We start from the raw sequence: 25,080 nt of genomic DNA, 5'->3' as shown, positions 1-25,080 counted from the left end.
TCTGATCCGTAGTCAGACGCGTTATCCATTGCGCCACTGGCCTTGCAGATGCTATAGTTCATTGGCCTTACTAGGATTGGGAATCTTAATTGGCTGTCAAGCATTGGATTCGACAATTTTTTAGAGGCCTAAACACTAAAATGTGTTGTGGATTTGCTCCCAAAGACAATCTTATGTATAATTTAAGAGGAATTTTTCAAATATTTTCATTAAAAAATTGTCTATCCAAAGACTGCCGTGACCCGGATTCGAACCGGGGTTGCTGCGGCCACAACGCAGAGTACTAACCACTATACGATCACGGCCACACTAACTCACAGTTAAGTAGCTCACCAGCACTCCTTTTAGGGTAAACATTCGCTGGATGCACTGTGTTATATAGCAAAGGAGTTACATGGAAAAAGATGCTCTGTCTTGAAGAAGGGACATTTATTGATATTGGATTTCAGCTCTTTAAAAAATCATTTTAAAGCAATGATCAAAAGAACACAAATGCTCGAGCAAGCCAGGAGTCGAACCTAGAATCTTCTGATCCGTAGTCAGACGCGTTATCCATTGCGCCACTGGCCCTGCAGAGGCTATGGTTCATTGGCCTTACTAGGATTGGGAATCTTAATTGGCTGTCAGGCATTGGATTCGACAATTTTTTTGAGAGGCCTAAACACTAAAATGTGTTGTGGATTTGCTCCCAAAGACAATCTTATGTTTAATTTAAGAGGAATTTTTCAAATATTTTCATTAAAAATTGTCTATCCAAAGACTGTCCGTGACCCGGATTCGAACCGGGGTTGCTGCGGCCACAACGCAGAGTACTAACCACTATACGATCACGGCCACACTAACTCACAGTTAAGTAGCTCACCAGCACTCCTTTTAGGGTAAACATTCGCTGGATGCACTGTGTTAAATAGCAAAGGAGTTACATGGAAAAAGATGCTCTGTCTTGAAGAAGGGACATTTATTGATATTGGATTTGAGCTCTTTAAAAAATAATTTTAAAGCAGTGATAAAAAGAACACAAATGCACGAGCCAGCCAGGAGTCGAACCTAGAATCTTCTGATCCGTAGTCAGACGCGTTATCCATTGCGCCACTGGCCCTGCAGATGCTATGGTTCATTGGCCTTACTAGGATTGGGAATCTTAATTGGCTGTCAAGCATTGGATTCGACAATTTTTTTTGAGAGGCCTAAACACTAAAATGTGTTGTGGATTTGCTCCCAAAGACAATCTTATGTTTAATTTAAGAGGAATTTTTCAAATATTTTCATTAAAAAATTGTCTATCCAAAGACTGCCGTGACCCGGATTCGAACCGGGGTTGCTGCGGCCACAACGCAGAGTACTAACCACTATACGATCACGGCCACACTAACTCACAGTTAAGTAGCTCACCAGCACTCCTTTTAGGGTAAACATTCGCTGGATGCACTGTGTTAAATAGCAAAGGAGTTACATGGAAAAAGATGCTCTGTCTTGAAGAAGGGACATTTATTGATATTGGATTTGAGCTCTTTAAAAAATAATTTTAAAGCAGTGATAAAAAGAACACAAATGCACGAGCCAGCCAGGAGTCGAACCTAGAATCTTCTGATCCGTAGTCAGACGCGTTATCCATTGCGCCACTGGCCCTGCAGAGGCTATGGTTCATTGGCCTTACTAGGATTGGGAATCTTAATTGGCTGTCAGGCATTGGATTCGACAATTTTTGAGAGGCCTAATCACTAAAATGTGTTGTGGATTTGCTCCCAAAGACAATCTTATGTTTAATTTAAGAGGAATTTCAAATATTTTCATTAAAAAATTGTCTATCCAAAGACTGCCGTGACTCGGATTCGAACCAGGGTTGCTGCGGCCACAACGCAGAGTACTAACAACTATACGATCACGGCCACACTAACTCACAGTTAAGTAGCTCACCAGCACTCCTTTTAGGGTAAACATTCGCTGGATGCACTGTGTTAAATAGCAAAGGAGTTACATGGAAAAAGATGCTCTGTCTTGAAGAAGGGACATTTATTGATATTGGATTTGAGCTCTTTAAAAAATCATTTTAAAGCAATGATCAAAAGAACACAAATGCACGAGCCAGCCAGGAGTCGAACCTAGAATCTTCTGATCCGTAGTCAGACGCGTTATCCATTGCGCCACTGGCCCTGCAGATGCTATGGTTCATTGGCCTTACTAGGATTGGGAATCTTAATTGGCTGTCAGGCATTGGATTCGACAATTTTTTTTGAGAGGCCTAAACACTAAAATGTGTTGTGGATTTGCTCCCAAAGACAATCTTATGTTTAATTTAAGAGGAATTTTTCCAATATTTTCATTAAAAAGTTGTCTATCCAAAGACTGCCGTGACCCGGATTCGAACCTGGGGTTGCTGCGGCCACAACGCAGAGTACTAACCACTATACGATCACGGCCACACTAACTCACAGTTAAGTAGCTCACCCGCACTCCTTTTAGGGTAAACATTCGCTGGATGCACTGTGTTAAATAGCAAAGGAGTTACATGGAAAAAGATGCTCTGTCTTGAAGAAGGGACATTTATTGATATTGGATTTGAGCTCTTTAAAAAATCATTTTAAAGCAATGATCAAAAGAACACAAATGCACGAGCCAGCCAGGAGTCGAACCTAGAATCTTCTGATCCGTAGTCAGACGCGTTATCCATTGCGCCACTGGCCCTGCAGATGCTATGGTTCATTGGCCTTACTAGGATTGGAATCTTAATTGGCTGTCAGGCATTGGATTCGACAATTTTTGAGAGGCCTAAACACTAAAATGTGTTGTGGATTTGCTCCCAAAGACAATCTTATGTTTAATTTAAGAGGAATTTCAAATATTTTCATTAAAAAATTGTCTATCCAAAGACTGCCGTGACTCGGATTCGAACCGGGGTTGCTGCGGCCACAACGCAGAGTACTAACCACTATACGATCACGGCCACACTAACTCACAGTTAAGTAGCTCACCAGCACTCCTTTTAGGGTAAACATTCGCTGGATGCACTGTGTTAAATAGCAAAGGAGTTACATGGAAAAAAGATGCTCTGTCTTGAAGAAGGGACATTTATTGATATTGGATTTGAGCTCTTTAAAAAATCATTTTAAAGCAATGATCAAAAGAACACAAATGCACGAGCCAGCCAGGAGTCGAACCTAGAATCTTCTGATCCGTAGTCAGACGCGTTATCCATTGCGCCACTGGCCCTGCAGAGGCTATGGTTCATTGGCCTTACTAGGATTGGGAATCTTAATTGGCTGTCAGGCATTGGATTCGACAATTTTTGAGAGGCCTAAACACTAAAATGTGTTGTGGATTTGCTCCCAAAGACAATCTTATGTTTAATTTAAGAGGAATTTCAAATATTTTCATTAAAAATTGTCTATCCAAAGACTGCCGTGACCCCGGATTCGAACCGGGGTTGCTGCGGCCACAACGCAGAGTACTAACCACTATACGATCACGGCCACACTAACTCACAGTTAAGTAGCTCACCAGCACTCCTTTTAGGGTAAACATTCGCTGGATGCACTGTGTTAAATAGCAAAGGAGTTACATGGAGAAAAGATGCTCTGTCTTGAAGAAGGGACATTTATTGATATTGGATTTGAGCTCTTTAAAAAATAATTTTAAAGCAGTGATAAAAAGAACACAAATGCACGAGCCAGCCAGGAGTCGAACCTAGAATCTTCTGATCCGTAGTCAGACGCGTTATCCATTGCGCCACTGGCCCTGCAGAGGCTATGGTTCATTGGCCTTACTAGGATTGGGAATCTTAATTGGCTGTCAGGCATTGGATTCGACAATTTTTGAGAGGCCTAAACACTAAAATAGTGTTGTGGATTTGCTCCCAAAGACAATCTTATGTTTAATTTAAGAGGAATTTCAAATATTTTCATTAAAAAATTGTCTATCCAAAGACTGCCGTGACCCGGATTCGAACCGGGGTTGCTGCGGCCACAACGCAGAGTACTAACCACTATACGATCACGGCCACACTAACTCACAGTTAAGTAGCTCACCAGCACTCCTTTTAGGGTAAACATTCGCTGGATGCACTGTGTTAAATAGCAAAGGAGTTACATGGAAAAAGATGCTCTGTCTTGAAGAAGGGACATTTATTGATATTGGATTTGAGCTCTTTAAAAAATCATTTTAAAGCAATGATCAAAAGAACACAAATGCTCGAGCCAGCCAGGAGTCGAACCTAGAATCTTCTGATCCGTAGTCAGACGCGTTATCCATTGCGCCACTGGCCCTGCAGAGGCTATGGTTCATTGGCCTTACTAGGATTGGGAATCTTAATTGGCTGTCAGGCATTGGATTCGACAATTTTTTTTGAGAGGCCTAAACACTAAAATGTGTTGTGGATTTGCTCCCAAAGACAATCTTATGTTTAATTTAAGAGGAATTTTTCAAATATTTTCATTAAAAAGTTGTCTATCCAAAGACTGCCGTGACCCGGATTCGAACCGGGGTTGCTGCGGCCACAACGCAGAGTACTAACCACTATACGATCACGGCCACACTAACTCACAGTTAAGTAGCTCACCAGCACTCCTTTTAGGGTAAACATTCGCTGGATGCACTGTGTTAAATAGCAAAGGAGTTACATGGAAAAAGATGCTCTGTCTTGAAGAAGGGACATTTATTGATATTGGATTTGAGCTCTTTAAAAAAATAATTTTAAAGCAGTGATAAAAAGAACACAAATGCACGAGCCAGCCAGGAGTCGAACCTAGAATCTTCTGATCCGTAGTCAGACGCGTTATCCATTGCGCCACTGGCCCTGCAGATGCTATGGTTCATTGGCCTTACTAGGATTGGGAATCTTAATTGGCTGTCAGGCATTGGATTCGACAATTTTTGAGAGGCCTAAACACTAAAATGTGTTGTGGATTTGCTCCCAAAGACAATCTTATGTTTAATTTAAGAGGAATTTTCAAATATTTTCATTAAAAAATTGTCTATCCAAAGACTGCCGTGACCCGGATTCGAACCGGGGTTGCTGCGGCCACAACGCAGAGTACTAACCACTATACGATCACGGCCACACTAACTCACAGTTAAGTAGCTCACCAGCACTCCTTTTAGGGTAAACATTCGCTGGATGCACTGTGTTAAATAGCAAAGGAGTTACATGGAAAAAGATGCTCTGTCTTGAAGAAGGGACATTTATTGATATTGGATTTGAGCTCTTTAAAAAATCATTTTAAAGCAATGATCAAAAGAACACAAATGCTCGAGCCAGCCAGGAGTCGAACCTAGAATCTTCTGATCCGTAGTCAGACGCGTTATCCATTGCGCCACTGGCCCTGCAGAGGCTATGGTTCATTGGCCTTACTAGGATTGGGAATCTTAATTGGCTGTCAGGCATTGGATTCGACAATTTTTTTGAGAGGCCTAAACACTAAAATGTGTTGTGGATTTGCTCCCAAAGACAATCTTATGTTTAATTTAAGAGGAATTTCAAATATTTTCATTTAAAAATTGTCTATCCAAAGACTGCCGTGACCCGGATTCGAACCGGGGTTGCTGCCGGCCACAACGCAGAGTACTAACCACTATACGATCACAGCCACACTAACTCACAGTTAAGTAGCTCACCAGCACTCCTTTTAGGGTAAACATTCGCTGGATGCACTGTGTTAAATAGCAAAGGAGTTACATGGAAAAAGATGCTCTGTCTTGAAGAAGGGACATTTATTGATATTGGATTTGAGCTCTTTAAAAAATCATTTTAAAGCAATGATCAAAAGAACACAAATGCACGTAGCCAGCCAGGAGTCGAACCTAGAATCTTCTGATCTGTAGCCAAACGCGTTATCCATTGCGCCACTGGCCCTGCAGATGCTATGGTTCATTGGCCTTACTAGGATTGTAAATCTTTATTGGCTGTCAGGCATTGGATTCGACAATTTTTGAGAGGTCTAAACACTAAAATGTGTTGTGGATTTGCTCCCAAAGACAATCTTATGTTTAGTTTAAGAGGGATTTCAAATATTTTCATTAAAAAATTGTCTATCCAAAGACTGCCGTGACCCGGATTCGAACCAGGGTTGCTGCGGCAACAACGCAGAGTACTAACCACTATACGATCACGGCCACACTAACTCACAGTTAAGTAGCTCACCAGCACTCCTTTTAGGGTAAACATTCGCTGGATGCACTGTGTTAAATAGCAAAGGAGTTACATGGAAAAAGATGCTCTGTCTTGAAGAAGGGACATTTATTGATATTGGATTTGAGCTCTTTAAAAAATCATTTTAAAGCAATGATCAAAAGAACACAAATGCACGAGCCAGCCAGGAGTCGAACCTAGAATCTTCTGAGCCGTAGTCAGACGCGTTATCCATTGCGCCACTGGCCCTGCAGAGGCTATGGTTCACTGGCCTTACTAGGATTGTGAATCTTAATTGGCTGTCAGGCATTGGATTCGACAATTTTTGAGAGGCCTAAACACTAAAATGTGTTGTGGATTTGCTCCCAAAGACAATCTTATGTTTAATTAAAGAGGGATCTCCAATATTTTCATTAAAAAATTGTCTGTTAAAAGACTGCCGTGACCCGGATTCAAACCTGGGTTTCTGCGGCCACAACGCAGAGTACTAACCACTATACGATCACGGCCACACTAACTCACAGTTAAGTAGCTCACCCGCACTCCTTTTAGGGTAAACATTCGCTGGATGCACTGTGTTAAATAGCAAAGGAGTTACATGGAAAAAGATGCTCTGTCTTGAAGAAGGGACATTTATTGATATTGGATTTGAGCTCTTGTCCAGTGCATGGCCTTGGATTCCAACAAGATTTTCCAACCTGCTAAGTAGAATGTGGTGGTCCACTGGTGGTCAGTCATCTTTTGCATATTTCCCCCCTAAAAAACAGTTCTGCTTTAAGGTCCCTATTTTTCCGGTTTGGGTTAGCTCAGTTGGAGAGAGTTTGATGTCAGTAATTCCAAGGTTGTAGATCTAATCCTTAGTTCTTGCTCTAATTTTCACCTGTCTCAGCTGTGGAATTCCACGTATCTTACATTCCCATTACACCTTACACTATGTCGTAATTTAATAATAAAAATAATAATCCTAGTAGATGAAATTGTGTTACGTGTATTCTTCTTATAATGAATTTAATTCTTTTACATGAACTGCTCATCACGAGCGGTAAAGCGTGAGGACTTTTATTTTGAAGCACGCTTCCTTCACCGGCCATTTTAGCGGGGAAAGGGGCTGGGATCAGCAGCCACTCATGTTGGTGTATTTTAAATCTTCTTATCATTAATTTTAATAGCGCTTTTAAAACAAGCGTCCGCCGCCACATGTGTGCGCGCCTCTGTCGGTTTTTAATACATTAAAGGGAGCACGTCCTTGGACCCGTGAGAAGACGTCTAAATTAAAATGTATTCAAGTGGAGCAGCTGGGAGTAAGTCCCCCTACTTATCAAACGTTAGCATGCGAGCTAACGTCGCCTTTTCTGCCCTCGCCAAAGACGAAGCGCCAGGTTCCTTTAAACTCGCGTTTCGCACGCAGCTTGCGGGAACTCCGCTCCCGCCGCGGATCTGTCGCCCGTGGTCGTTTTTTGGAAGCGACGCGCCGTGTTATGCTAACCAGCTGAGCGCGTTTTCGCGGCGCCGAATCGCTAGCATCGGCTGTCGAAGTTCGGCGGCGTGGGGCGACGACGCGGTTTCGGGTCGTTTTCGGTGTTGAGATAGTCACGGCCAGATTCCTCGTCAGCCCGCGGCGAAGCCGATACGTGGTTTAGTTCGTTGCTGGCGTGGCTTGTCCTGCCCTGTGTTACTGTCTTACTATTTACTTCGCTCATCTGGCTGCTAATGTTTAACGGGGGGTGGAATTAACGCAGAAGCTGTCTTTGTCCGCACTTTGTAGTAGTTGGTGACGTGTGAAGTAACTGCGTTACACCGTATTACGACTCCGCCGGAATCCTCCAAATAAACGGTGGCGGCAGGAATGTGCTCTACCTTCACCTGGGAAAGTGGTCGGGGAATTTTAGGAAGAGTTGTTAAGTCGTAAAGGGGGCCTGGTTGTGCTCCCTTTGCCCGGAGCCCACTTCGTGCGTTTCTGTCACTGTCGTAGGACAACTCGAGCAGAAGTGTCTCGGTCGGGTTCGAAAAGAAGGTCTCGGCGCTTCATCTCAGGGTTTTTCGAGCGGCAGCTGCTCGTTTCCTGTTGCGGAGCTCTCCGCACCCGAGACCGGATAGGCAGCCTGTCAAGCGAATAACAGGCCGGGGTGGCACCGACCATCGTTTTCCGTCGGCCAAGATGCACGATCCGGGGGGCTGGCGAGTGTGTTCTGTCGCTCTTGGCGTGTTGCGTGGTTCGGGCCACTGTCCCTCTTCGGGTCTACAGGTAGGAGTATTTTCCCCGTGAAATACTTACCAGGTGGCTTCCGGTTTGCTGTTTAGTGTGTGTGGGAGCAATTTCCAGTTTGTATATTGTAGGCGTGGTGACATTGATAAGACTCGGGATACTCCTACGTTCGGCCCTGCTTTGGGACTGATAAGGGGCGGGGGCCACGCATCAGCTAAAGCCTGTAATAAAACGAAGACGTCTTCCAGAGGGTCAGAATGTGCAACCCGCTAATTTCTACTTTAAAACATTTTTAAACCACGTGAACGCGCTCGTGTCAGTATATTGTTAAATGTTTGTAGGTGAAAAACCTAGTTTGCGTAGATTTGGTTAGCACCATTTTATTATGCGGATTAAAATGAATGTGCCATTGCTACTATGTCGGTGAAACCGTTGTGGTAGGCCTGGACTGTTCTATGATGAGATTTATTTTACTTTGTAGGGCAGTCAATTTTTTTTTTCAGTGGTTTCGTTGGCTCAAATTGGAAGGATGAGAATAAGTGTGTGTTAATTTGCTTTATATGATGATAAAATGTTTACTCCAAATGCATGATCAATATTGGTTAATATGGGAAAATTTGTACATTTTTTTTTTTTTTTATCCCCCCAACACTACATTCCAGTCTGTAACCTTAATCCCAAATTTTCAGTCTTGCTGGCTTGTTTTGCTTGTCAGTGTTTTTGCTTACAATATAATAATATTAAATTTATATATAATAATATATAATTATATAAATTTATTTTAAAGTGAGGATGATTCATCTGTAATGGTAAAACCACAGTTAACCTTTTTTTTTTATCTCTGATCTCCAGCTCCTCCATCTCCTCCAGCAACCGAATATGCGTTCAAACCCCCCCAGCGGCCAGATTTTGGCACTATGGGTCGGACAATCAAGCTTCAAGCCAATTTTTTTGAGATGGAGATTCCCAAACTGGATGTGTACCATTACGACATCGATATCAAGCCCGAGAAATGCCCGCGAAGAGTCAACCGGTAACTAAATAACAAAGCACTGCCCTTTGCTCTTCGTTTTAGGCAAACACATGCATAATGCTTAATTCTTTGTTTCAGTGAAATAGTGGAGCACATGGTCCAGCACTTTAAAACGCAGATCTTTGGTGACCGAAAACCAGTGTATGATGGAAGAAAGAACCTCTATACGGCAATGCCCTTACCTATAGGAAGGGACAAAGTAAGGCATAAATCATATGTAATAATTGGTATTATTGGTTGTTATTAATAGCTTACCAGTAATCACACCTGACTGATATGTTGCATACATGCTATTTAAGTTAGCCATAAGCCATTTTTGTGTCTTACAGATCTCTCTGTCCTATCCCTCTGCCGTTTGTTAATTTCGTTGATCTGTGTGTTGCAGGTTGAGTTGGAGGTGACCATCCCAGGTGAGGGAAAAGACAGAAGCTTCAAGGTGGCCATCAAGTGGATGTCCTGTGTCAGCTTGCAAGGTCTTCATGAAGCCCTGTCTGGCCACCTCCCCAACATCCCCTTTGAGACAATCCAGGCTCTGGATGTGGTTATGAGACATTTGCCGTCAATGAGGTCCGTTTTACTAATGACACCTGTACCCGAATTTTCTTTTCACTCTGTTGGAGGATGTCGTATGATGTGGAGAGATTTCTTTTCTTTGCAGCAAAGCATTTATTTTGTATTTTTGATCACAGATACACTCCCGTTGGCCGATCATTCTTCACCCCATCAGAAGGCTGTTCCAACCCCCTTGGAGGAGGACGTGAGGTTTGGTTTGGTTTCCACCAGTCTGTCAGACCTTCCCTTTGGAAGATGATGCTTAACATTGATGGTGGGTTTCACCGTGGCATTGTCCTCTCTGTATTGGGTTCCTGCAGTGTCTGACTCAATATTTAATTTTTCAGTGTCAGCCACTGCTTTCTACAAAGCCCAGCCTGTGATTGAGTTTATGTGTGAGGTTTTGGATTTCAAGAGCATTGAAGAGCAACAGAAGCCCTTAACAGACTCCCAGAGAGTGAAATTCACCAAGGAAATAAAAGGTAGTGAAGGATGCTGAAGATTGCAACTTCATTTATGTGTAATAGGCCTTTTTAAAATATATATAAAACCATATTTAAAAAAAATACATTCTTTGGTTTGTTTTGTAAGGCTTGAAGGTGGAGATTACTCATTGTGGGCAAATGAAGAGAAAATATCGTGTCTGCAACGTAACTAGAAGACCAGCCAGTCACCAGACGTAAGAGACTGATGTCATTCATCTTTAAAGTTATGATTAAGATGGCTGAAATACAATTTGGTTTATTCTCTAGGTTTTAATTTTTTCCAATTTTTTTATTTTTATTATTTAAGGTTTCCCTTGCAGCAGGAGAATGGACAGACAATTGAATGCACAGTTGCACAGTACTTCAAAGACAAATACAAACTGGTGCTGCGGTATCCTCATCTGCCATGTTTACAGGTTGGCCAGGAACAGAAGCACACCTATCTGCCCTTGGAGGTGAGTGGCACTCGTGCGTGCATTTTTCATTTTTTGTTTTCTTCACTCTTATCTCTTTGGGTGTTCTACATCTCCCCACCAGGTGTGTAACATAGTTGCTGGCCAGAGGTGCGTGAAGAAACTGACTGACAATCAGACCTCCACTATGATCCGTGCCACTGCCAGGTCTGCCCCTGACCGCCAAGATGAGATCAGCAAACTGGTGAGTAGCTCATCCGCCTCTGGCTTCAAATGTAACGTGTGTGTTGCATTTTTAATTATTATTATTATTATTTTTTTTAACCTTAAGTTAACAGATTTTCCTTTTATTTGATTATTTTTGACAGATGAGAAGTGCCAACTTTAACTCTGATCCATATGTGCGAGAGTTTGGGGTTATGGTAAGAGATGACATGACTGAAGTGAATGGTCGGGTTCTACAGGCACCTTCCATTCTGTACGGGGGCCGGGTAGGTACCATCCATTCAACAACAGAGTGAACCTTAAGCAATGTTGCAGTCTACATGCTGTACAGCTTAACAACTAAAATAAGATCATACTTAACAAAGCCATAATTTGAAGGTTTTTTTTTAATCCCTTGCATGCCAATGGTAGATTGAGACTGTTTTGTTACAAATGTGGGGTTGGTTATTTAGTGTTTTGGATGTTGTAAATGTCAGGACAAATGGGCATTGTAGTCCCTGTTGCAGAGAGAGTGAAAAGTGGTGGGAGACATGATATTGTGTGATCTTTTATTACTTCTGAATACATATGTTAATTTGCCTTGCTGTAATCGGTGATCAGTCACCTCAACCCATGGGATGCAATTGTCTTCACTGCTAAATTGCATTTTATTGAGTCTCTTACACTGAGGGGGTGGAAGTCTTCTGATAACAGCATGCCTCCCATTTACATTTACATTTATGGCATTTTTCAGACGCCCTTATCCAGAGCGACTTACAGTCAGTAGTTACAGGGACAGTCCCCCTGGAGCAACTTATGGTTAAGTGTCTTGCTCAGGGACACAATGGTAGTAAGTGGGATTTGACCCTGGGTCTTCTGGTTCATAGGCAAGTGTGTTACCCACTTGGCTACTACCACCCCTGCCCTTTTTTTTCTCTTTGAGGACAGTCTCAAAAAATATATATATATATTTAATCCCATGTATTTTCTCTGTATCTTTTTTTCCAGAATAAAGCTATAGCTACCCCAATTCAGGGTGTATGGGACATGAGGAACAAGCAGTTTCACACTGGAATTGAGATCAAAGTGTGGGCCATTGCTTGCTTTGCTCCTCAGAGGCAGTGCACCGAGCTCCTGCTCAAGTAAGTGCCCTCGCTCCTCTTCAACGGTACTGTTATTTTTCATTTGAATACAGCTGCCATTAGCTTGATGTCTTTGCAGGGCGTTTACAGACCAGCTCCGAAAGATCTCCCGCGATGCAGGAATGCCAATTCAAGGACAGCCATGCTTCTGTAAATACGCCCAAGGAGCCGACAGCGTTGAGCCCATGTTCAAGCACCTTAAGTACACTTACCAGGGCCTACAGCTGGTGGTGGTCATTCTCCCAGGGAAAACACCCGTCTATGGTGAGTTTACTACTTGTGAACCTATTAAAAGTTCCTCTCTTATTTTTGTGTGTTTGTGCACTGACTCAGATTAATTTCTTTTTACAGCCGAGGTGAAGCGTGTTGGTGATACAGTGCTGGGCATGGCAACGCAGTGTGTTCAGGTGAAGAATGTTCAAAAGACAACACCTCAGACACTGTCCAACCTCTGTCTGAAGATTAACGTCAAGCTGGGTGGTGTGAACAACATCCTTCTGCCGCAGGGCCGGTCAGTGCATCCCAGTTTTTTTCCCCCATCAGTTACTTCTCATAAAAAGGAGTCTAGGAAACAAAGATTCTTGGTTATTGCTCAAACTAACATTTCCTTCCCCGGTAGGCCCTTGGTGTTCCAGCAGCCAGTCATCTTCTTGGGTGCTGATGTGACCCACCCCCCAGCAGGAGATGGGAAGAAGCCCTCCATTGCTGCTGTAAGCTTTTACATTGCTTACATTATTGAATTAATCGTCATAGAGAAAAGACCAGACCACAGTTATGTTCAGAACGAGCATATGCCAAAGTATGTCAACACAGTTATGTATGCATATATGTTATGTTATGTATGTGTTATCTGCTTTATGTGGGTGGTAGTAGCCTTGTAGGTAACACACTCACACTCTCTAAGTTTAAAGCCCACTAACTACCATTGTGTCCCTGAGCAAAACACTTAATCTTGTTCCAGGGGTACTGTCCCTGTAACTACTGATTGTAAGGCGCTCTGAAGACAAGAGAAAGTGAAGTGATTGTCATCATGATACACAGCACACGGTGCACACAGTGAAATGTGTCCTCTGCATTTAACCATTACCCTTAGTGAGTAGTGGGCTGCCATGACAGGTGCCCGGGGAGCTCTGGATAAGGGCGTCTGACTAAATACCTTACATAATGTTTATTTTGCACCCCATTTAGATTAATATGAGCATATTGGCTGAAATGTAATATTTTCTTGAAATATGTCTAACCCAAATAATTTTTAGTCACAAAAACACATTACCAGTAGATGGCGCCAAAAGCAATATTTTGTAATGACCATATTTTGGGGCAATATCTTAATAATGAAGAACCTGGAATGGAATGAAGTGGTAATTGAAACCACACCTTCATTTATATGTATTGGAGGGGGTATAATAGTGATTCTTTCTCTGTTCTGATGCTAGTGGTTTTAGTGCCTCACTGAAAAATGTAGTATCCTAACAACTCCAACCCCCCAACAACAGGTTGTGGGCAGTATGGATGCCCACCCCAGCCGTTATTGTGCCACAGTACGTGTTCAGCAACACCGTCAGGACATCATCCAGGACTTGGCCACCATGGTGCGTGAACTGCTCATCCAGTTCTACAAGTCCACTCGCTTCAAGCCCACGCGTATCATATACTACCGTGATGGCATCTCTGAGGGACAGTTCAACCAGGTGAGCTGCTAGAGTAGTTTTACTCTACTGTTTTAGCATCTCAGTGCATTGTTTCTGCTATTCTTTTTCATTTTTCCCTCCTCTGCTCTATTTTGCTGTTCAGATGTTTGTAGTTTAGTTTAAGTTTTGTAAGTTTTATTTGCCATTGCACAATAGTACTAAGTGCCCTTAGTATTACTACTGTACCTTTCTACTGACGCTGATCCGTGTGTTCCAACTGTCACTCAGGTGCTGCAACACGAGCTCCTGGCAATCCGTGAAGCCTGCATTAAGCTTGAAAAGGACTACCAGCCAGGCATCACTTTTGTAGTAGTGCAGAAGCGCCATCACACCCGCCTGTTCTGTACGGACAGGAATGAGAGGGTTGGTCACTCTTCTCAAGGGAGGCAAATGATGATTGAAAAACCGAGCTGTTACTTTAGCTTGGTGTTCTGTCTTATTTCATGTAGGTGGGAAAGAGTGGCAATATCCCTGCTGGTACCACAGTGGACACCAAAATCACCCACCCGTCAGAGTTTGACTTCTACCTTTGTAGCCATGCTGGCATACAGGTATGCAAAATATCTTTATAAAGCTTTTTTTTTTTTTTTTTTTTTCTTTTGTTGGAGTATTACATTTATTGTATTATACATATATTTATTTCTACAGGGCACCAGCAGACCGTCACACTACCACGTGCTGTGGGACGATAACCATTTCACTTCTGACGAGCTGCAGGTCCTCACTTACCAGCTGTGCCACACCTATGTCCGCTGCACACGCTCCGTCTCGATCCCGGCTCCAGCTTACTATGCCCACCTGGTGGCGTTCCGTGCTCGATACCACCTGGTTGACAAGGAGCACGACAGGTATAACAGATAGGGGGTGACCTGTTAAACTTTGAGGGAAAAAAAGTTATGCTTTAAATGGGGCTTTCCCCAACTATTGCAGCTGGGGGGGAAAAAAAGTCAGCCTTTAAGACTCCCCCCCCCCCCCCCCCAGGTGCTATATTGGGGGAAAGCCCCATTTAAAGCATAACTTGAAATTATATTCAAAAGTTATCATGATATAGAATAGTCTTCAGGGTTCTCACGGTCAAATAAAAACCTGGAAAAGTCATGGAATTTGGACAGTTTTGGAATACGAAATACCCACAAAGTTTTGGGAAAAGTAATTGAAATCTGACGTGAAACTATAATAGTACATAGTTCCTGTTACAACAAATGTTTTTAATTTTTTTTCTTTTTTACATTTACAAGTAGCACACGTCTATAGTATTTTTGCCAGCTTTATGTAGTGAACCACGTCACGTACTGCGCACGTTGCTTCCATATTCCAGCACTTCCACAGTTGCATCTCCTTTTAGAAGTAAATTACAGCTGATCTATGCCAGACCATGGTGGAGCCCATTTTACTTTGGTTTGGGCAAACTCGGAGGAAGAAACACTGTTGTTGATATTTTGGTAAATTTGCACAGAAATTGCAGAGAATGCGTAATGGCCATCGAAATTCTTTTGCAAAATAAATATGTAAGAACCCAGAGTCTTATGCACAAGGCCTTGTTCACATTCTTGCAGTGCTGAAGGGAGCCACACATCTGGGCAGAGCAATGGAAGGGACCAGCAGGCCCTGGCCAAGGCGGTGCAGGTGCACCAGGACACGCTTCGCACCATGTACTTTGCCTAGGCGCTGGCCGGGGCCCAGGAGCCATGGGTGAGGCTGTGTGTGTGTGTGTGTGTGTGTGTGTGTGTGTGAGAGAGAGAATTTAATGTGTTGTAGGGTTTATGTTGATTAATTGATCTTAAAGTGTCTGTACGGGCCTGTTTTTTAACTTTGGTGTGTTTGGCTTTCTTAATCTGTGGCCTTTTTCTGGTTACTGGTGCTGCATAGGCCAGCCACCCAGCATGATGATTGAGTCATGGACTGCACCAGCGGGGCTCTTGGCAAATCAGCACAGATCCAACGGGATCGCCACATTGTTCTCCTGTGCACTGCTGAACATCACAACAGCCATGGGTGAGGCCTCAAGTGGACAAAACTCATTCCCAACCTTCTGTCACAACTCCACATTAGTCCATGTCCAAATCTGTAAACTGCTTGCCCCCCCCCACCCCTGCTGCCCTTAGTGTGTGATATTCGTCTGTACAAAAATTGCAGGGTGGGGGGTCACTGTTTTAATTTGCTGTGTGTTTTTATATGTTGTTCATGTTTTATATTTGTTAATTAGGGGCTAAATCGTTTACATAGGAGAGCAATCCTATTCGGAGTACATTTTACCCACTGACCATTCGTAATCAGACAACATGGGGACAGTATTAGATTGATCTGGCCAAAGAGGGTTAAAGCTCTACATGCTAACCTTTGTAAGCTGGCAATTGTATGAAGTATTGAATTGACAAGGTTCTTGGTATAGCGGCTATGGGCATGTTCTAAAGAGACAATGCACTGACTGGAGCAGACTTGGCTGAAGTACTTAGCATGCTTAGATATCTTTGTCTATCCTTCCCTAAACGTGGCAGGGAGAGGGGGATCTTCCCTCAACCCAACTGTATTTGTTCTTGAACGTCCATCACAAATTTGGGCAGAAGGTTAGTGTGAGAGATTTGAAAACTGTAAGACAATTCAAATTTAGGGGTAGGCTACACATCAAGCTCCTCCCCTCTAATGTCGCTAAGAGATTTGTTTTTGACAATCATTTGCCCCAAGACTCCTTTAAAGTTCCAAAATTCCTCATCTATTTTGGGACCGGTTCCCAGCAGCGACACCATCTGTGCTCTCTGAGCCAAGTTTCATTAGCCCTTAATTCTTTTTAAGAGCCTTCGTTTCCAGTTTCAATGCGTAAGCACACTTGTCTTAGCTCTGTAGTCCACAATTTCCATGGGAATAAGCTCATCCTTTTTAATGTATTTTTATAATGGTCAAAAAGACATCAGCGACTGGGCTTTTCTTGATTTTTTTTTTTTTTGAGTGGGGAGGGGATATCTCTCTCAGCCCAAGCACTGCCTTGCTGCGGCATTCTCTACAGCACACTCATGCACCAAAGCATAAAAAAAAAAAAATCCAGCTCACTGTTCTGCACTAACAGGCACCCTTAACATCCTTACCGTTTGCGGTGCATCAGTCACTTTTTTTTTTTTTTTTTCCTTTTTTGTGGGTGCCCCCAAGGTGCCCTCCTGAATTAAGGTGTCTACTTTAGAATGATCTGTGCTTGGTGCTGTGTTCTCATGTAAAGTTGTGTTTGCTTTCAGTACATATACAGCATGTATACGCCTTTAACATTCTCAATAACTTGAAAATGTATATTTTTATGAATTTAAACAACTTCAATATTGTTTCCCCCCCCTCAGAGATAAACAGTGTCTCTGAATGTCCAGATCCCCCCCCCCCCCCAGATCCCCCCCCCCCCCCCCCCCCCCCAATACTGCCCATATTTTAGCCAAGTCTTTTTGTTTTTTAATTGAAACTGGCCCATAATTGCTATGTCAACCTTTTTATGCATTCAAAGTGCAAAAAAAAAAATCAATAGGCCTTTTTGAAAAATAATCTAATTTTATTGTTTTTTTTTTTTTGTTTTTTTTTTTTTACCAGGTAACTGTACTTGCATTTTTCTCTTAGTGTGGACATTTAACCTGGGACTCTTTTAATCATTTAGGTTGGACAGATATTTTTTTTTCTAACTATGCATTTTAAACCAAGAGATTTTAGCTGTAATGTTTGTCTTTGAATTTTAGGTAGTGTTTAATGTAGTATATATTTTTGGATGGGTGCATTTTAGTAGTGTGTGCGTGTATAGTACAAATTCTTTACCTCTTGTAGCAGTATTGGTGATTTTTGTCATTGTTTGCAAATATTGTATATTTTAATAATGCAGACCATTGGTAGTGATACACACACACACACACACACACACACACATATATATATATTTCGTATGAACTTTCCAACTTTCTTAGCCAAACAAGATTGCAGACATTTTATCAATAATAGTCTATTTGTAATTAGCATTGTCTACATGTCGGTGCTAGATTTGTGCTCCCCCCATGTAAGGCAGAATTTTTGTTTTCTTTTTTTCAAATAATCCCCTATACTCCTTCACTGTATCAATTTTTTTTATATGTTTTGTAAACTGACATAATCCAACGGACTTTGTGTTCATGGGGCATTTGATCAAGTACTTGATATGAACTTTTTGTCATTTAATTTAAATTTAAATTTTTTTTGGCGCTGGTCTCGCAACATGATAAAATAGATGCACTTTGGTAGGTAATGGACATGGTGCAAATTCCATACATTCTTGGAAGCTAGAAACCTCTGGGGAAAAAAATGTAGTCTGTGGATGCAATTGTGTTGAAATGATTGTATGTTTACCTCTTGTTACCTGTGGCTTGTAGGATGGTAACATCACAGCATTGGTCATTTCTTCATAATTGCACATGACCTGACTTTCTCTAGGGTTCCCCACCCCCATGTCTGGAGGTTGTTTTTGTACTCGACAATGCTGCATCATGTTCGTTTTTTGCTGTCATGTTGGTTGACTGGTTGGTTCAAAATGGCAAAGCCTTTTTAACGTGATCGTCTCTGTAGTTCATCACCACTTATAATGTCACCTTTCATACCTGGTGCCAAATTGGCGTTTTATCCCACGTTAATGTTTGTAAACATTAACGTAATGTTTGTAAACATGTAATGTAAAAACATGTTTGTTTCTTTGAACATGTGCTCTGTACCAAAAATAACCATGTAAACCTTTCATGCCCCATATTATCCATGACACTTCAGTATTAGCCAAGTCTGAAACTGCCACATATTTCTGAATATTCTTTCTTCTCCCATGTTTTTTGTCTGCTTGTTACAACACTCATATCTTTTGGGGTTCTTTTTTTTTTTTTTTTTTTTTAATTTCTATGAATATTTACATTTATTTCCCCCATTTATATGGCATTTTCAAACATTGAAGTCTTTAAAAGATTGCCATTTGTGAAAGCTATATACCTTGCAATACCAGCACCTTAGATCTTCAGATGTACTAGTATATGCAGTTCTTCAGGAGAAAGAAAGAAAGAAAAAAAAAAGCTTAACACAATATTATGTTTTGCACTATTGTGAGTCATGTAGTGTGATGTTACTTTTCTTTTAAATAAGTGTAAAATCAGTGCCAGACATCAGCACTAATTTAATTTACCAGCCAAGTTCTTTATTGTTACATCCTATGCAAACCAGAGAACATTAATGAAGCCATTTATAGTGGAAAGGTAACTGCAATTCATTCGTCAAATTACTTGTTCCCACATTTCCACAAGATAATTGCATACAATTGAGAACATTGAATTTGGAATGAAACGGCTTTATCTGGTCACGGCAATTTTTTTTGCTACATATCTGTCTAGACAGTTAGTTCAGTCTTTTCAGCATGTACTTTGGAAGATTCAACATGTGGTGCTTTTTACTTTAATATTGATAAGTGAAATTAAGACTCTTAAGATGATTTTACTCCTTTGGTGTAGCTTCCTTAGGGGGGGGGAATGAATTTTTACATATTTAAGTTATCCCTAGTTATATGACTGACGTGTAGCTTTCTCCGGACTGTTACACTGAAGGATTTTAAATATTTCAAAATCCCGCCTCAGAAATCCTTGGTTTGCTTACACTACCGAATGTTTTAAGTGTTTATCTTGTTTAGTAGATCACATGACTTGTATTATTAGGTAGTTTATTATTATGCTTTTTTAATTGTGTTTTAGGGGGACAAGCTGTTTGTGTGTGGAGGGTATAGTGTGTTTATGCTGCTTTTATGCCGAGCTTTACCTTCTTAGTATGTTGTGCACTAGTGTTCTATTTTTTATTTATTTTTTTTCTCTCCTTGAAACCTAATTTTAGTTTTTTATTGTTTTTATGAAATTTGCATTTAGGAAGGCTTAATTGAAAAGTCACTATAACTCTTGTAAAGCCTAGCGTTTTATAGTGACTGTACTTAGTACACGTACTAAGTAAAGCAAATTACATTTGACACTTTTTCCAATATTTACAAAAATATCCAATCAGATATATAGTGCCCTCTATATTTTTCCTATCTGCTTAAGTTCACGTTTGCTGTACTATAAGCTTTGTTCACACAGTATAGATATTTAAGCACACAGAGGTTGTTGTTTTTTTTTTTTTTTTTTTTTTTTTTTTTTTTTTTGGTGGGCGGGAGATATTTCTATTCTGTAGTTAACCCTGTTTTTAATGCGCCTTGACACACTGGTAATGTTGTCGAGAGAGAAAAAAGAATTATACTGATACTTCTCCTTTCCACCTGACTGTCTGTAAAACCAAGTGTTATATGTAAGTACTGCTGTGATACTCGTAATTGACATCTTGGCTGGTTTGGACCATTTTGGTCTGATCGTTAGTTAGTATCTGTTGTGGTTGTATGTTTTATACACACTTGACCATAATTCCACCAATTCGTTACCGTTTATTGTGCACCGAAGGCATAAATGACCTTCTTTTTTTTTTTAGCCTCTGAATGATCTGGCTTTCTCTATCTGCTTGGAAAAACTACCTCAGAATGGTATTGGGTGCTACTATGCATGCCCTAATTTATCATGTAACGAATATAAGAACAGTGACCAAACACAAGCCTATACTGTTGTTTTTTTTTTTTTGTTTTTTTTTTTTCTTCTCCCCTTCTTTGGGAAAGCTATGGCTTTATCTTCTGATTTGTTATGAATCTGTAATAATGAGAGCAACCGTGAGTGACATTTCATTGTGTTGCAGAAATTCAGGGGACCAAAAATTCTAATTGGAGTGTAATATTTTCTGTTAAAAATACAACTGAAGTTGCTTTTATTTGTGGCTAGGTGCTTTATTTGTAGCTGGTAAGACATGTTTTGCCAACGAAGCAGCTTCTTGAGGTAGTAGAGCGCCTGTGTTTTTAGAGGCTCCACACAAAGCAATAATTGAAGGTAATTATTTAGGACAATTTGTCTTTTTGCCTCTTTGTCTTTAAATCAAGTGTCATGGCTATACCAAAAGTCTGAGGCCTGTTGTAAGGTTGGCACTCCACCAACGCATGTTGGGTTGTTTTTATGTAATGTGGCGTTCGTAGCGACTGTGCTGGGCTTCGTCATAACATTAGCGCAGCATCAAAGGCCAGGTTCTATGGTACATTTTGTCTGCTTTTAAATCACATAATTTGATGTCCCAACAAACTATATGCAGCGTTTGATCAAAGCAGGCTACACTTTTTACTTCTACGACAATACAGATAATGTTATAATTTTTGGGCAATAAAATATCTCTAGCATTCTACATTTTACCCAAAATAAGACAGGCAGGAATTAATAAGCTACTTCACATTACTGGTAATTTTATGAAGGGACTGAGGTAACCTTAAAGATAAATCAATAAGTTTTTTTTCCATTATGGCGTTAATCATTGCACTGTCTGGTTTTAATTTCATTATTTGGAAAAGGTACAAGCAAGGTTGTATTGGACATGAAATCCTGTTACTAATGAGTTTAAGATCTTTGTGGTGGTTTTCAGTTCTTTGTGCCTTTTTCTTTTTTTTTTTTTTTTTTTTTTGCTAAAGATCAGACACTCGTTGACTTCCTTGGCAGTTGTCTTTTTTTTCAATTCATCATCACAACAGAATTTCTATGTCAATTATCATGCAACCTTGAAAGGATATGCTGCATAGAATGATCAGTATTTATATTTTGCACTTTTGAAACCGTTTGAAAACAGCCCAGATGCAATTGGGCAGGCAGAGAAAAAGAAAAAAAAGACGAGGTATTTTGTGCTATAATAGGAGTTTTTATGGAGTAAAATGACTCAGCTTGCTTATCTTTTTAAAAAAAATGATAATGAGCTAGAGATGGAGTACCTCAGAAGCCTGATATATGCTGCATTGACTTCATATTTTAATTTTGTGTACTTCATACCCTTTCGGGGAGGTTTGTTGAACATGAGAGGGATGTGCGTAAATGCATGTGGATCAGCATCAATTTCTGACTGATTGAAATGACATTCTGTATGTTTATTTGTTAGTCAAGCTTTGGCTAAGGATGGGTGGCCAAATTTTTACAGGAAAGAAATGTGAAATGTTTATTCGGCAGTTGCTTTTGTATGAATTAAGGGTCACACAAAATGTATGATCAGATATGTCCACATTTAATGTTTTCTTTTTTTTTTTTTTTTTTCAAGCCATTGCTTAACCTAAGTTTGACATGCCAGTATGGAACAGTGTCATTGTTTATTAAAATGATTAATAAAAAAATCAATTGTAAGTCCCCCCCCCCCCCCTCTGAAATACCTAGTGACTGTGCAGAGGGATAATATTGCTGTTGACTCAGGTATCGCCAAATAAGGGCTGTATCTGCTACTCTTCCCCCAGTGAGCTCCTTCACCTTTGTCTTAAAGTAGCCTTAGAACTGTATCTAGTGGAGGGGAACAACGTTTAGGATGTCTTAGCCTTAAAGTATGCAATATAATCCGACACAAGTGTTCTGCTTGATTTATATATATTTTTTAAAAACTACAAATCATGCCATGTCTAATATCTACCGCCTATGAATGTAGGAGTGTCCTGGACCAGTATTCTTAAAATTTTACCCCTTCCAATAAGTTTGAGAGAAATCGGCAACAGCCGCAAACACATTTGTATGGTTTTCTTTCCGGGACACTCCAGTGCTGTCGTGTCTCCCTCCTTCCCTCCCACCGTAGTTGTCGGAGAGGATTGTGTGAGCCCTGGAGGAGCAGAATGACCAAAGTTTCAACACCAATGCATCCCTGCACTGTCCTGTGGACACAAACCTCCCTCTCACTTCATTCACGGAAAAATATATACATACCATCTTTTTAGAATTTTATTGTTTTTTTTTTATAACACATGCCAAATTGAATTGGTCATTCCTGTTATGGTGAGTGAGGTTTTTTTTTTTTTTTTTTTTTTGGTCCTGTTTTTAATAATCTACTATTCTCCTTTTGTAAAGTGTCAGCATTTTTTTTGTTTTTTTTTTTGTAATTTTTCTTCTTTTAGAACTTGTTTGCTGTAAATCTTCTTTTTGGACATAATGTGAAATATGTATATCTTAATATAGTTCACTCTCTTGCTTGACCTGTATATTGCATAAATTAATAAACTAATTTTTTTTTTTTCATCTGATACGTCTTTCATGGATGAGTTTGTTTGCAACGTTTCCAGCTTTATGTACTTTCTTTTTAAACTGCCATGGCCTAATCCAGTTTCCTCTCGACTGAGGTCATTCCTTTCCATGTTCCCAGTTCCACCCTGGGGGAGAAAAGTGCCAAATATGCTCTAAATGCATACAGATGCTGTTGCCTGAACCTAGTTCATTTTCGCCTGAAGTGCACTCTTCAGGTTGAATTCCTGCTAGGCCGTGGCACCTCGGCAAGCTCTAAATACAGGAATCCTTTTAAACTTCTTAACTTCAATTTACCAAAATCAAGGGCTTAAATATCATTAAATTGACCAGGAATTGTTAAATCCTGAGGTCTTAAAAGTTCTGCAAAAGTCAGGAATCAAATGGAAAAAAAAAAAAAAAAAGCCTTCAATCTGTCAGTAATGCACCGCCCGCAGTCCGCTTCCGGCGGGCAGCGAAGCGGCGTAATCAGTAACCAGAAGGTTGCCGGTTCGAATCCCAATCACTTCTCTTTCAGCATGCACATGGAAATGACCAGGTGTGGTCCTGGCCTGCTTTGTGGCCTCTCCTCACTCTGCGCCAAACAGCAGACGCATCTCGCAAACGGCAAATAGAAAAAAAAAAAGCAAGAGACTCGCAAATAGTACACTACATAGGACAGAACTCTAATACCCTCCAGCACTTTCTCAAAGATATTTTTTATTGACTTTAAACAAGAGAAACCAGAATCGTAATTATTGGCCAAGTTAGTGCAAGCACATACAAGGAATTTGATTCCGGTAGATGGTGTCTCTCAAGTACAGAGTAGAACAGCTCATTCCACCGAGACTGCCCTTTTGGCGGTTACCGAGCAGCTACATGCAGCCAGATTGGCAAAACTGTCATCAGTTCTTATTCTCCTTGACCTATCTGCTGCATTTGACACCGTTAACCACAAGACTCTCTTGTCAATCCTGAAGAGGCTTGGAATTCGGGGCTCAGCATGGCAGTGGTTTGCTTCCTACCTTGATGAGCGATCTTACCAAGTGACTTGGAAAGGATCCACCTCTACCTCACGTAGACTCTCCACTGGTGTCCCTCAAGGCTCGGTGCTAGGTCCTCTCCTTTTCTCCCTCTACACGAGATCACTTGGTGAGGTCATTTCCTCACATGGATTATCCTACCACTGCTATGCTGACGACACACAACTCCTCTTCTCCTTTCCTCCCTCTGATCTTCATGCTGCTTCCAAAATCTCTGCATGTCTAACAGACATCTCGTCTTGGATGGCAGCCCATCACCTCCAACTCAATCCCACCAAAACTGAACTAATATTCATTCCAGCAGATTCTTCACCACATCAGGATCTTGCTATTTACCTAGACAACTCGCAGCTCTCTCCTTCTGCAACAGCCCGCAACCTTGGCGTAACAATAGACAACCAACTCTCCTTCTCAACTCACATCAGCAATCTTTCCCGCTCATGTAGATTCCTTCTCTACAATATCAGACGAATCCGTCCTTATCTGTCAACACAGGCCACCCAACTACTGGTTCAGTCCTTAGTAATCTCACGACTGGACTACTGCAACTCCCTTCTAGCTGGTCTACCTCTATATACCATCCGACCTCTACAACTCATACAAAATGCAGCAGCACGACTGATCTTCAACCTTCCCAAATTCTCCCACACCGCCCCTCTGCTACGTTCCCTCCACTGGCTCCCAGTAGCTGCACGCATCAGGTTCAAAATACTGATGCTGGCCTACAAAGCCAAACATGGAGCAGCACCATCCTACCTCACAGCCCTTATTACACCCCGCACTGCACCTCGTCTACTCCGAGCCTCCAGTACTGCTCGCCTGGTCCCTCCATCTCTGAAGGTAAAAGGAAAACATTCATCTAGACTCTTCTCCGTCTTGGCCCCTCGGTGGTGGAATGAACTTCCCCTCAAGGTCAGAACAGCTCAGTCACTGAGCACCTTCAAACGACAGCTCAAGACCTTCCTCTTTAAAGAATATTTAGATTAAATTGTAATTTTCTTGTCAAACTTTGTGTACAGAATCTACAACAGAGTGAATTAAATAGATGTATTCATAGTTGGGGTCCTAGTGAACCGGAATTGA

The 25,080-nt window shown here is 41.2% G+C and overlaps 1 protein-coding gene and 21 non-coding genes across 22 annotated transcripts; 1 reads left to right on the top strand and 21 right to left on the bottom strand.

Moving 5' to 3' along the window:
• Positions 1–233: 233 nt before the first annotated feature.
• trnah-gug (transfer RNA histidin (anticodon GUG)) lies at positions 234–305 on the bottom strand. Its single transcript has one exon. It is a non-coding gene; the product is annotated as a tRNA-His (tRNA).
• A 192-nt stretch (positions 306–497) lies between these two features.
• On the bottom strand, positions 498–570 carry trnar-acg (transfer RNA arginine (anticodon ACG)). The gene has a single exon. It is a non-coding gene; the product is annotated as a tRNA-Arg (tRNA).
• Positions 571–761: 191 nt separating this feature from the next.
• trnah-gug (transfer RNA histidin (anticodon GUG)) lies at positions 762–834 on the bottom strand. The gene has a single exon. It is a non-coding gene; the product is annotated as a tRNA-His (tRNA).
• Positions 835–1,026: 192 nt separating this feature from the next.
• trnar-acg (transfer RNA arginine (anticodon ACG)) lies at positions 1,027–1,099 on the bottom strand. The gene has a single exon. It is a non-coding gene; the product is annotated as a tRNA-Arg (tRNA).
• Positions 1,100–1,292: 193 nt separating this feature from the next.
• On the bottom strand, positions 1,293–1,364 carry trnah-gug (transfer RNA histidin (anticodon GUG)). The gene has a single exon. It is a non-coding gene; the product is annotated as a tRNA-His (tRNA).
• Positions 1,365–1,556: 192 nt separating this feature from the next.
• On the bottom strand, positions 1,557–1,629 carry trnar-acg (transfer RNA arginine (anticodon ACG)). Its single transcript has one exon. It is a non-coding gene; the product is annotated as a tRNA-Arg (tRNA).
• A 452-nt stretch (positions 1,630–2,081) lies between these two features.
• Positions 2,082–2,154, bottom strand: trnar-acg (transfer RNA arginine (anticodon ACG)). Its single transcript has one exon. It is a non-coding gene; the product is annotated as a tRNA-Arg (tRNA).
• A 193-nt stretch (positions 2,155–2,347) lies between these two features.
• On the bottom strand, positions 2,348–2,420 carry trnah-gug (transfer RNA histidin (anticodon GUG)). Its single transcript has one exon. It is a non-coding gene; the product is annotated as a tRNA-His (tRNA).
• Positions 2,421–2,612: 192 nt separating this feature from the next.
• On the bottom strand, positions 2,613–2,685 carry trnar-acg (transfer RNA arginine (anticodon ACG)). Its single transcript has one exon. It is a non-coding gene; the product is annotated as a tRNA-Arg (tRNA).
• Positions 2,686–2,872: 187 nt separating this feature from the next.
• Positions 2,873–2,944, bottom strand: trnah-gug (transfer RNA histidin (anticodon GUG)). Its single transcript has one exon. It is a non-coding gene; the product is annotated as a tRNA-His (tRNA).
• A 193-nt stretch (positions 2,945–3,137) lies between these two features.
• Positions 3,138–3,210, bottom strand: trnar-acg (transfer RNA arginine (anticodon ACG)). The gene has a single exon. It is a non-coding gene; the product is annotated as a tRNA-Arg (tRNA).
• A 187-nt stretch (positions 3,211–3,397) lies between these two features.
• On the bottom strand, positions 3,398–3,470 carry trnah-gug (transfer RNA histidin (anticodon GUG)). Its single transcript has one exon. It is a non-coding gene; the product is annotated as a tRNA-His (tRNA).
• Positions 3,471–3,663: 193 nt separating this feature from the next.
• trnar-acg (transfer RNA arginine (anticodon ACG)) lies at positions 3,664–3,736 on the bottom strand. The gene has a single exon. It is a non-coding gene; the product is annotated as a tRNA-Arg (tRNA).
• Positions 3,737–3,925: 189 nt separating this feature from the next.
• On the bottom strand, positions 3,926–3,997 carry trnah-gug (transfer RNA histidin (anticodon GUG)). Its single transcript has one exon. It is a non-coding gene; the product is annotated as a tRNA-His (tRNA).
• A 192-nt stretch (positions 3,998–4,189) lies between these two features.
• Positions 4,190–4,262, bottom strand: trnar-acg (transfer RNA arginine (anticodon ACG)). Its single transcript has one exon. It is a non-coding gene; the product is annotated as a tRNA-Arg (tRNA).
• A 193-nt stretch (positions 4,263–4,455) lies between these two features.
• Positions 4,456–4,527, bottom strand: trnah-gug (transfer RNA histidin (anticodon GUG)). Its single transcript has one exon. It is a non-coding gene; the product is annotated as a tRNA-His (tRNA).
• Positions 4,528–4,720: 193 nt separating this feature from the next.
• Positions 4,721–4,793, bottom strand: trnar-acg (transfer RNA arginine (anticodon ACG)). Its single transcript has one exon. It is a non-coding gene; the product is annotated as a tRNA-Arg (tRNA).
• A 189-nt stretch (positions 4,794–4,982) lies between these two features.
• Positions 4,983–5,054, bottom strand: trnah-gug (transfer RNA histidin (anticodon GUG)). Its single transcript has one exon. It is a non-coding gene; the product is annotated as a tRNA-His (tRNA).
• Positions 5,055–5,246: 192 nt separating this feature from the next.
• Positions 5,247–5,319, bottom strand: trnar-acg (transfer RNA arginine (anticodon ACG)). Its single transcript has one exon. It is a non-coding gene; the product is annotated as a tRNA-Arg (tRNA).
• A 981-nt stretch (positions 5,320–6,300) lies between these two features.
• On the bottom strand, positions 6,301–6,373 carry trnar-acg (transfer RNA arginine (anticodon ACG)). The gene has a single exon. It is a non-coding gene; the product is annotated as a tRNA-Arg (tRNA).
• Positions 6,374–6,561: 188 nt separating this feature from the next.
• On the bottom strand, positions 6,562–6,633 carry trnah-gug (transfer RNA histidin (anticodon GUG)). The gene has a single exon. It is a non-coding gene; the product is annotated as a tRNA-His (tRNA).
• Positions 6,634–7,236: 603 nt separating this feature from the next.
• On the top strand, positions 7,237–16,693 carry ago2 (argonaute RISC catalytic component 2). The gene is made up of 20 exons (XM_028963480.1): positions 7,237–7,425; positions 9,183–9,363; positions 9,442–9,562; positions 9,749–9,930; positions 10,053–10,189; positions 10,263–10,397; positions 10,507–10,594; positions 10,708–10,855; positions 10,938–11,057; positions 11,182–11,304; positions 12,026–12,159; positions 12,239–12,423; positions 12,511–12,670; positions 12,779–12,869; positions 13,656–13,850; positions 14,079–14,213; positions 14,300–14,401; positions 14,499–14,698; positions 15,407–15,542; positions 15,720–16,693. Exons 1-19 carry the CDS (start codon positions 7,401–7,403, stop codon positions 15,513–15,515), a joined length of 2,571 nt encoding a protein of 856 aa, XP_028819313.1. The 5' UTR covers positions 7,237–7,400; the 3' UTR covers positions 15,516–15,542; positions 15,720–16,693.
• The last annotated feature ends 8,387 nt before the right edge of the window (positions 16,694–25,080 follow it).

The sequence above is a fragment of the Denticeps clupeoides genome, chromosome 20 (assembly GCF_900700375.1).
Source record: "Denticeps clupeoides chromosome 20, fDenClu1.1, whole genome shotgun sequence".
Lineage (NCBI taxonomy): Eukaryota > Metazoa > Chordata > Actinopteri > Clupeiformes > Denticipitidae > Denticeps > Denticeps clupeoides.
The sequence above is the reverse complement of the archived record's forward strand: the minus strand, read 5'-3'. Positions and strand labels throughout refer to the sequence as shown.

What these genes read in the sequence shown, in the direction of transcription:
- ago2 (XM_028963480.1), top strand. Translation starts at nt 7,401, where the DNA reads ATGTATTCAAGTGGAGCAGCTGGGA. An exon ending in AGACCAGCCAGTCACCAGAC is followed by an intron (nt 10,595 to 10,707) that starts GTAAGAGACTGA and finishes TTATTATTTAAG; the next exon opens with GTTTCCCTTGCAGCAGGAGA. An exon ending in AAGATGAGATCAGCAAACTG is followed by an intron (nt 11,058 to 11,181) that starts GTGAGTAGCTCA and finishes TATTTTTGACAG; the next exon opens with ATGAGAAGTGCCAACTTTAA.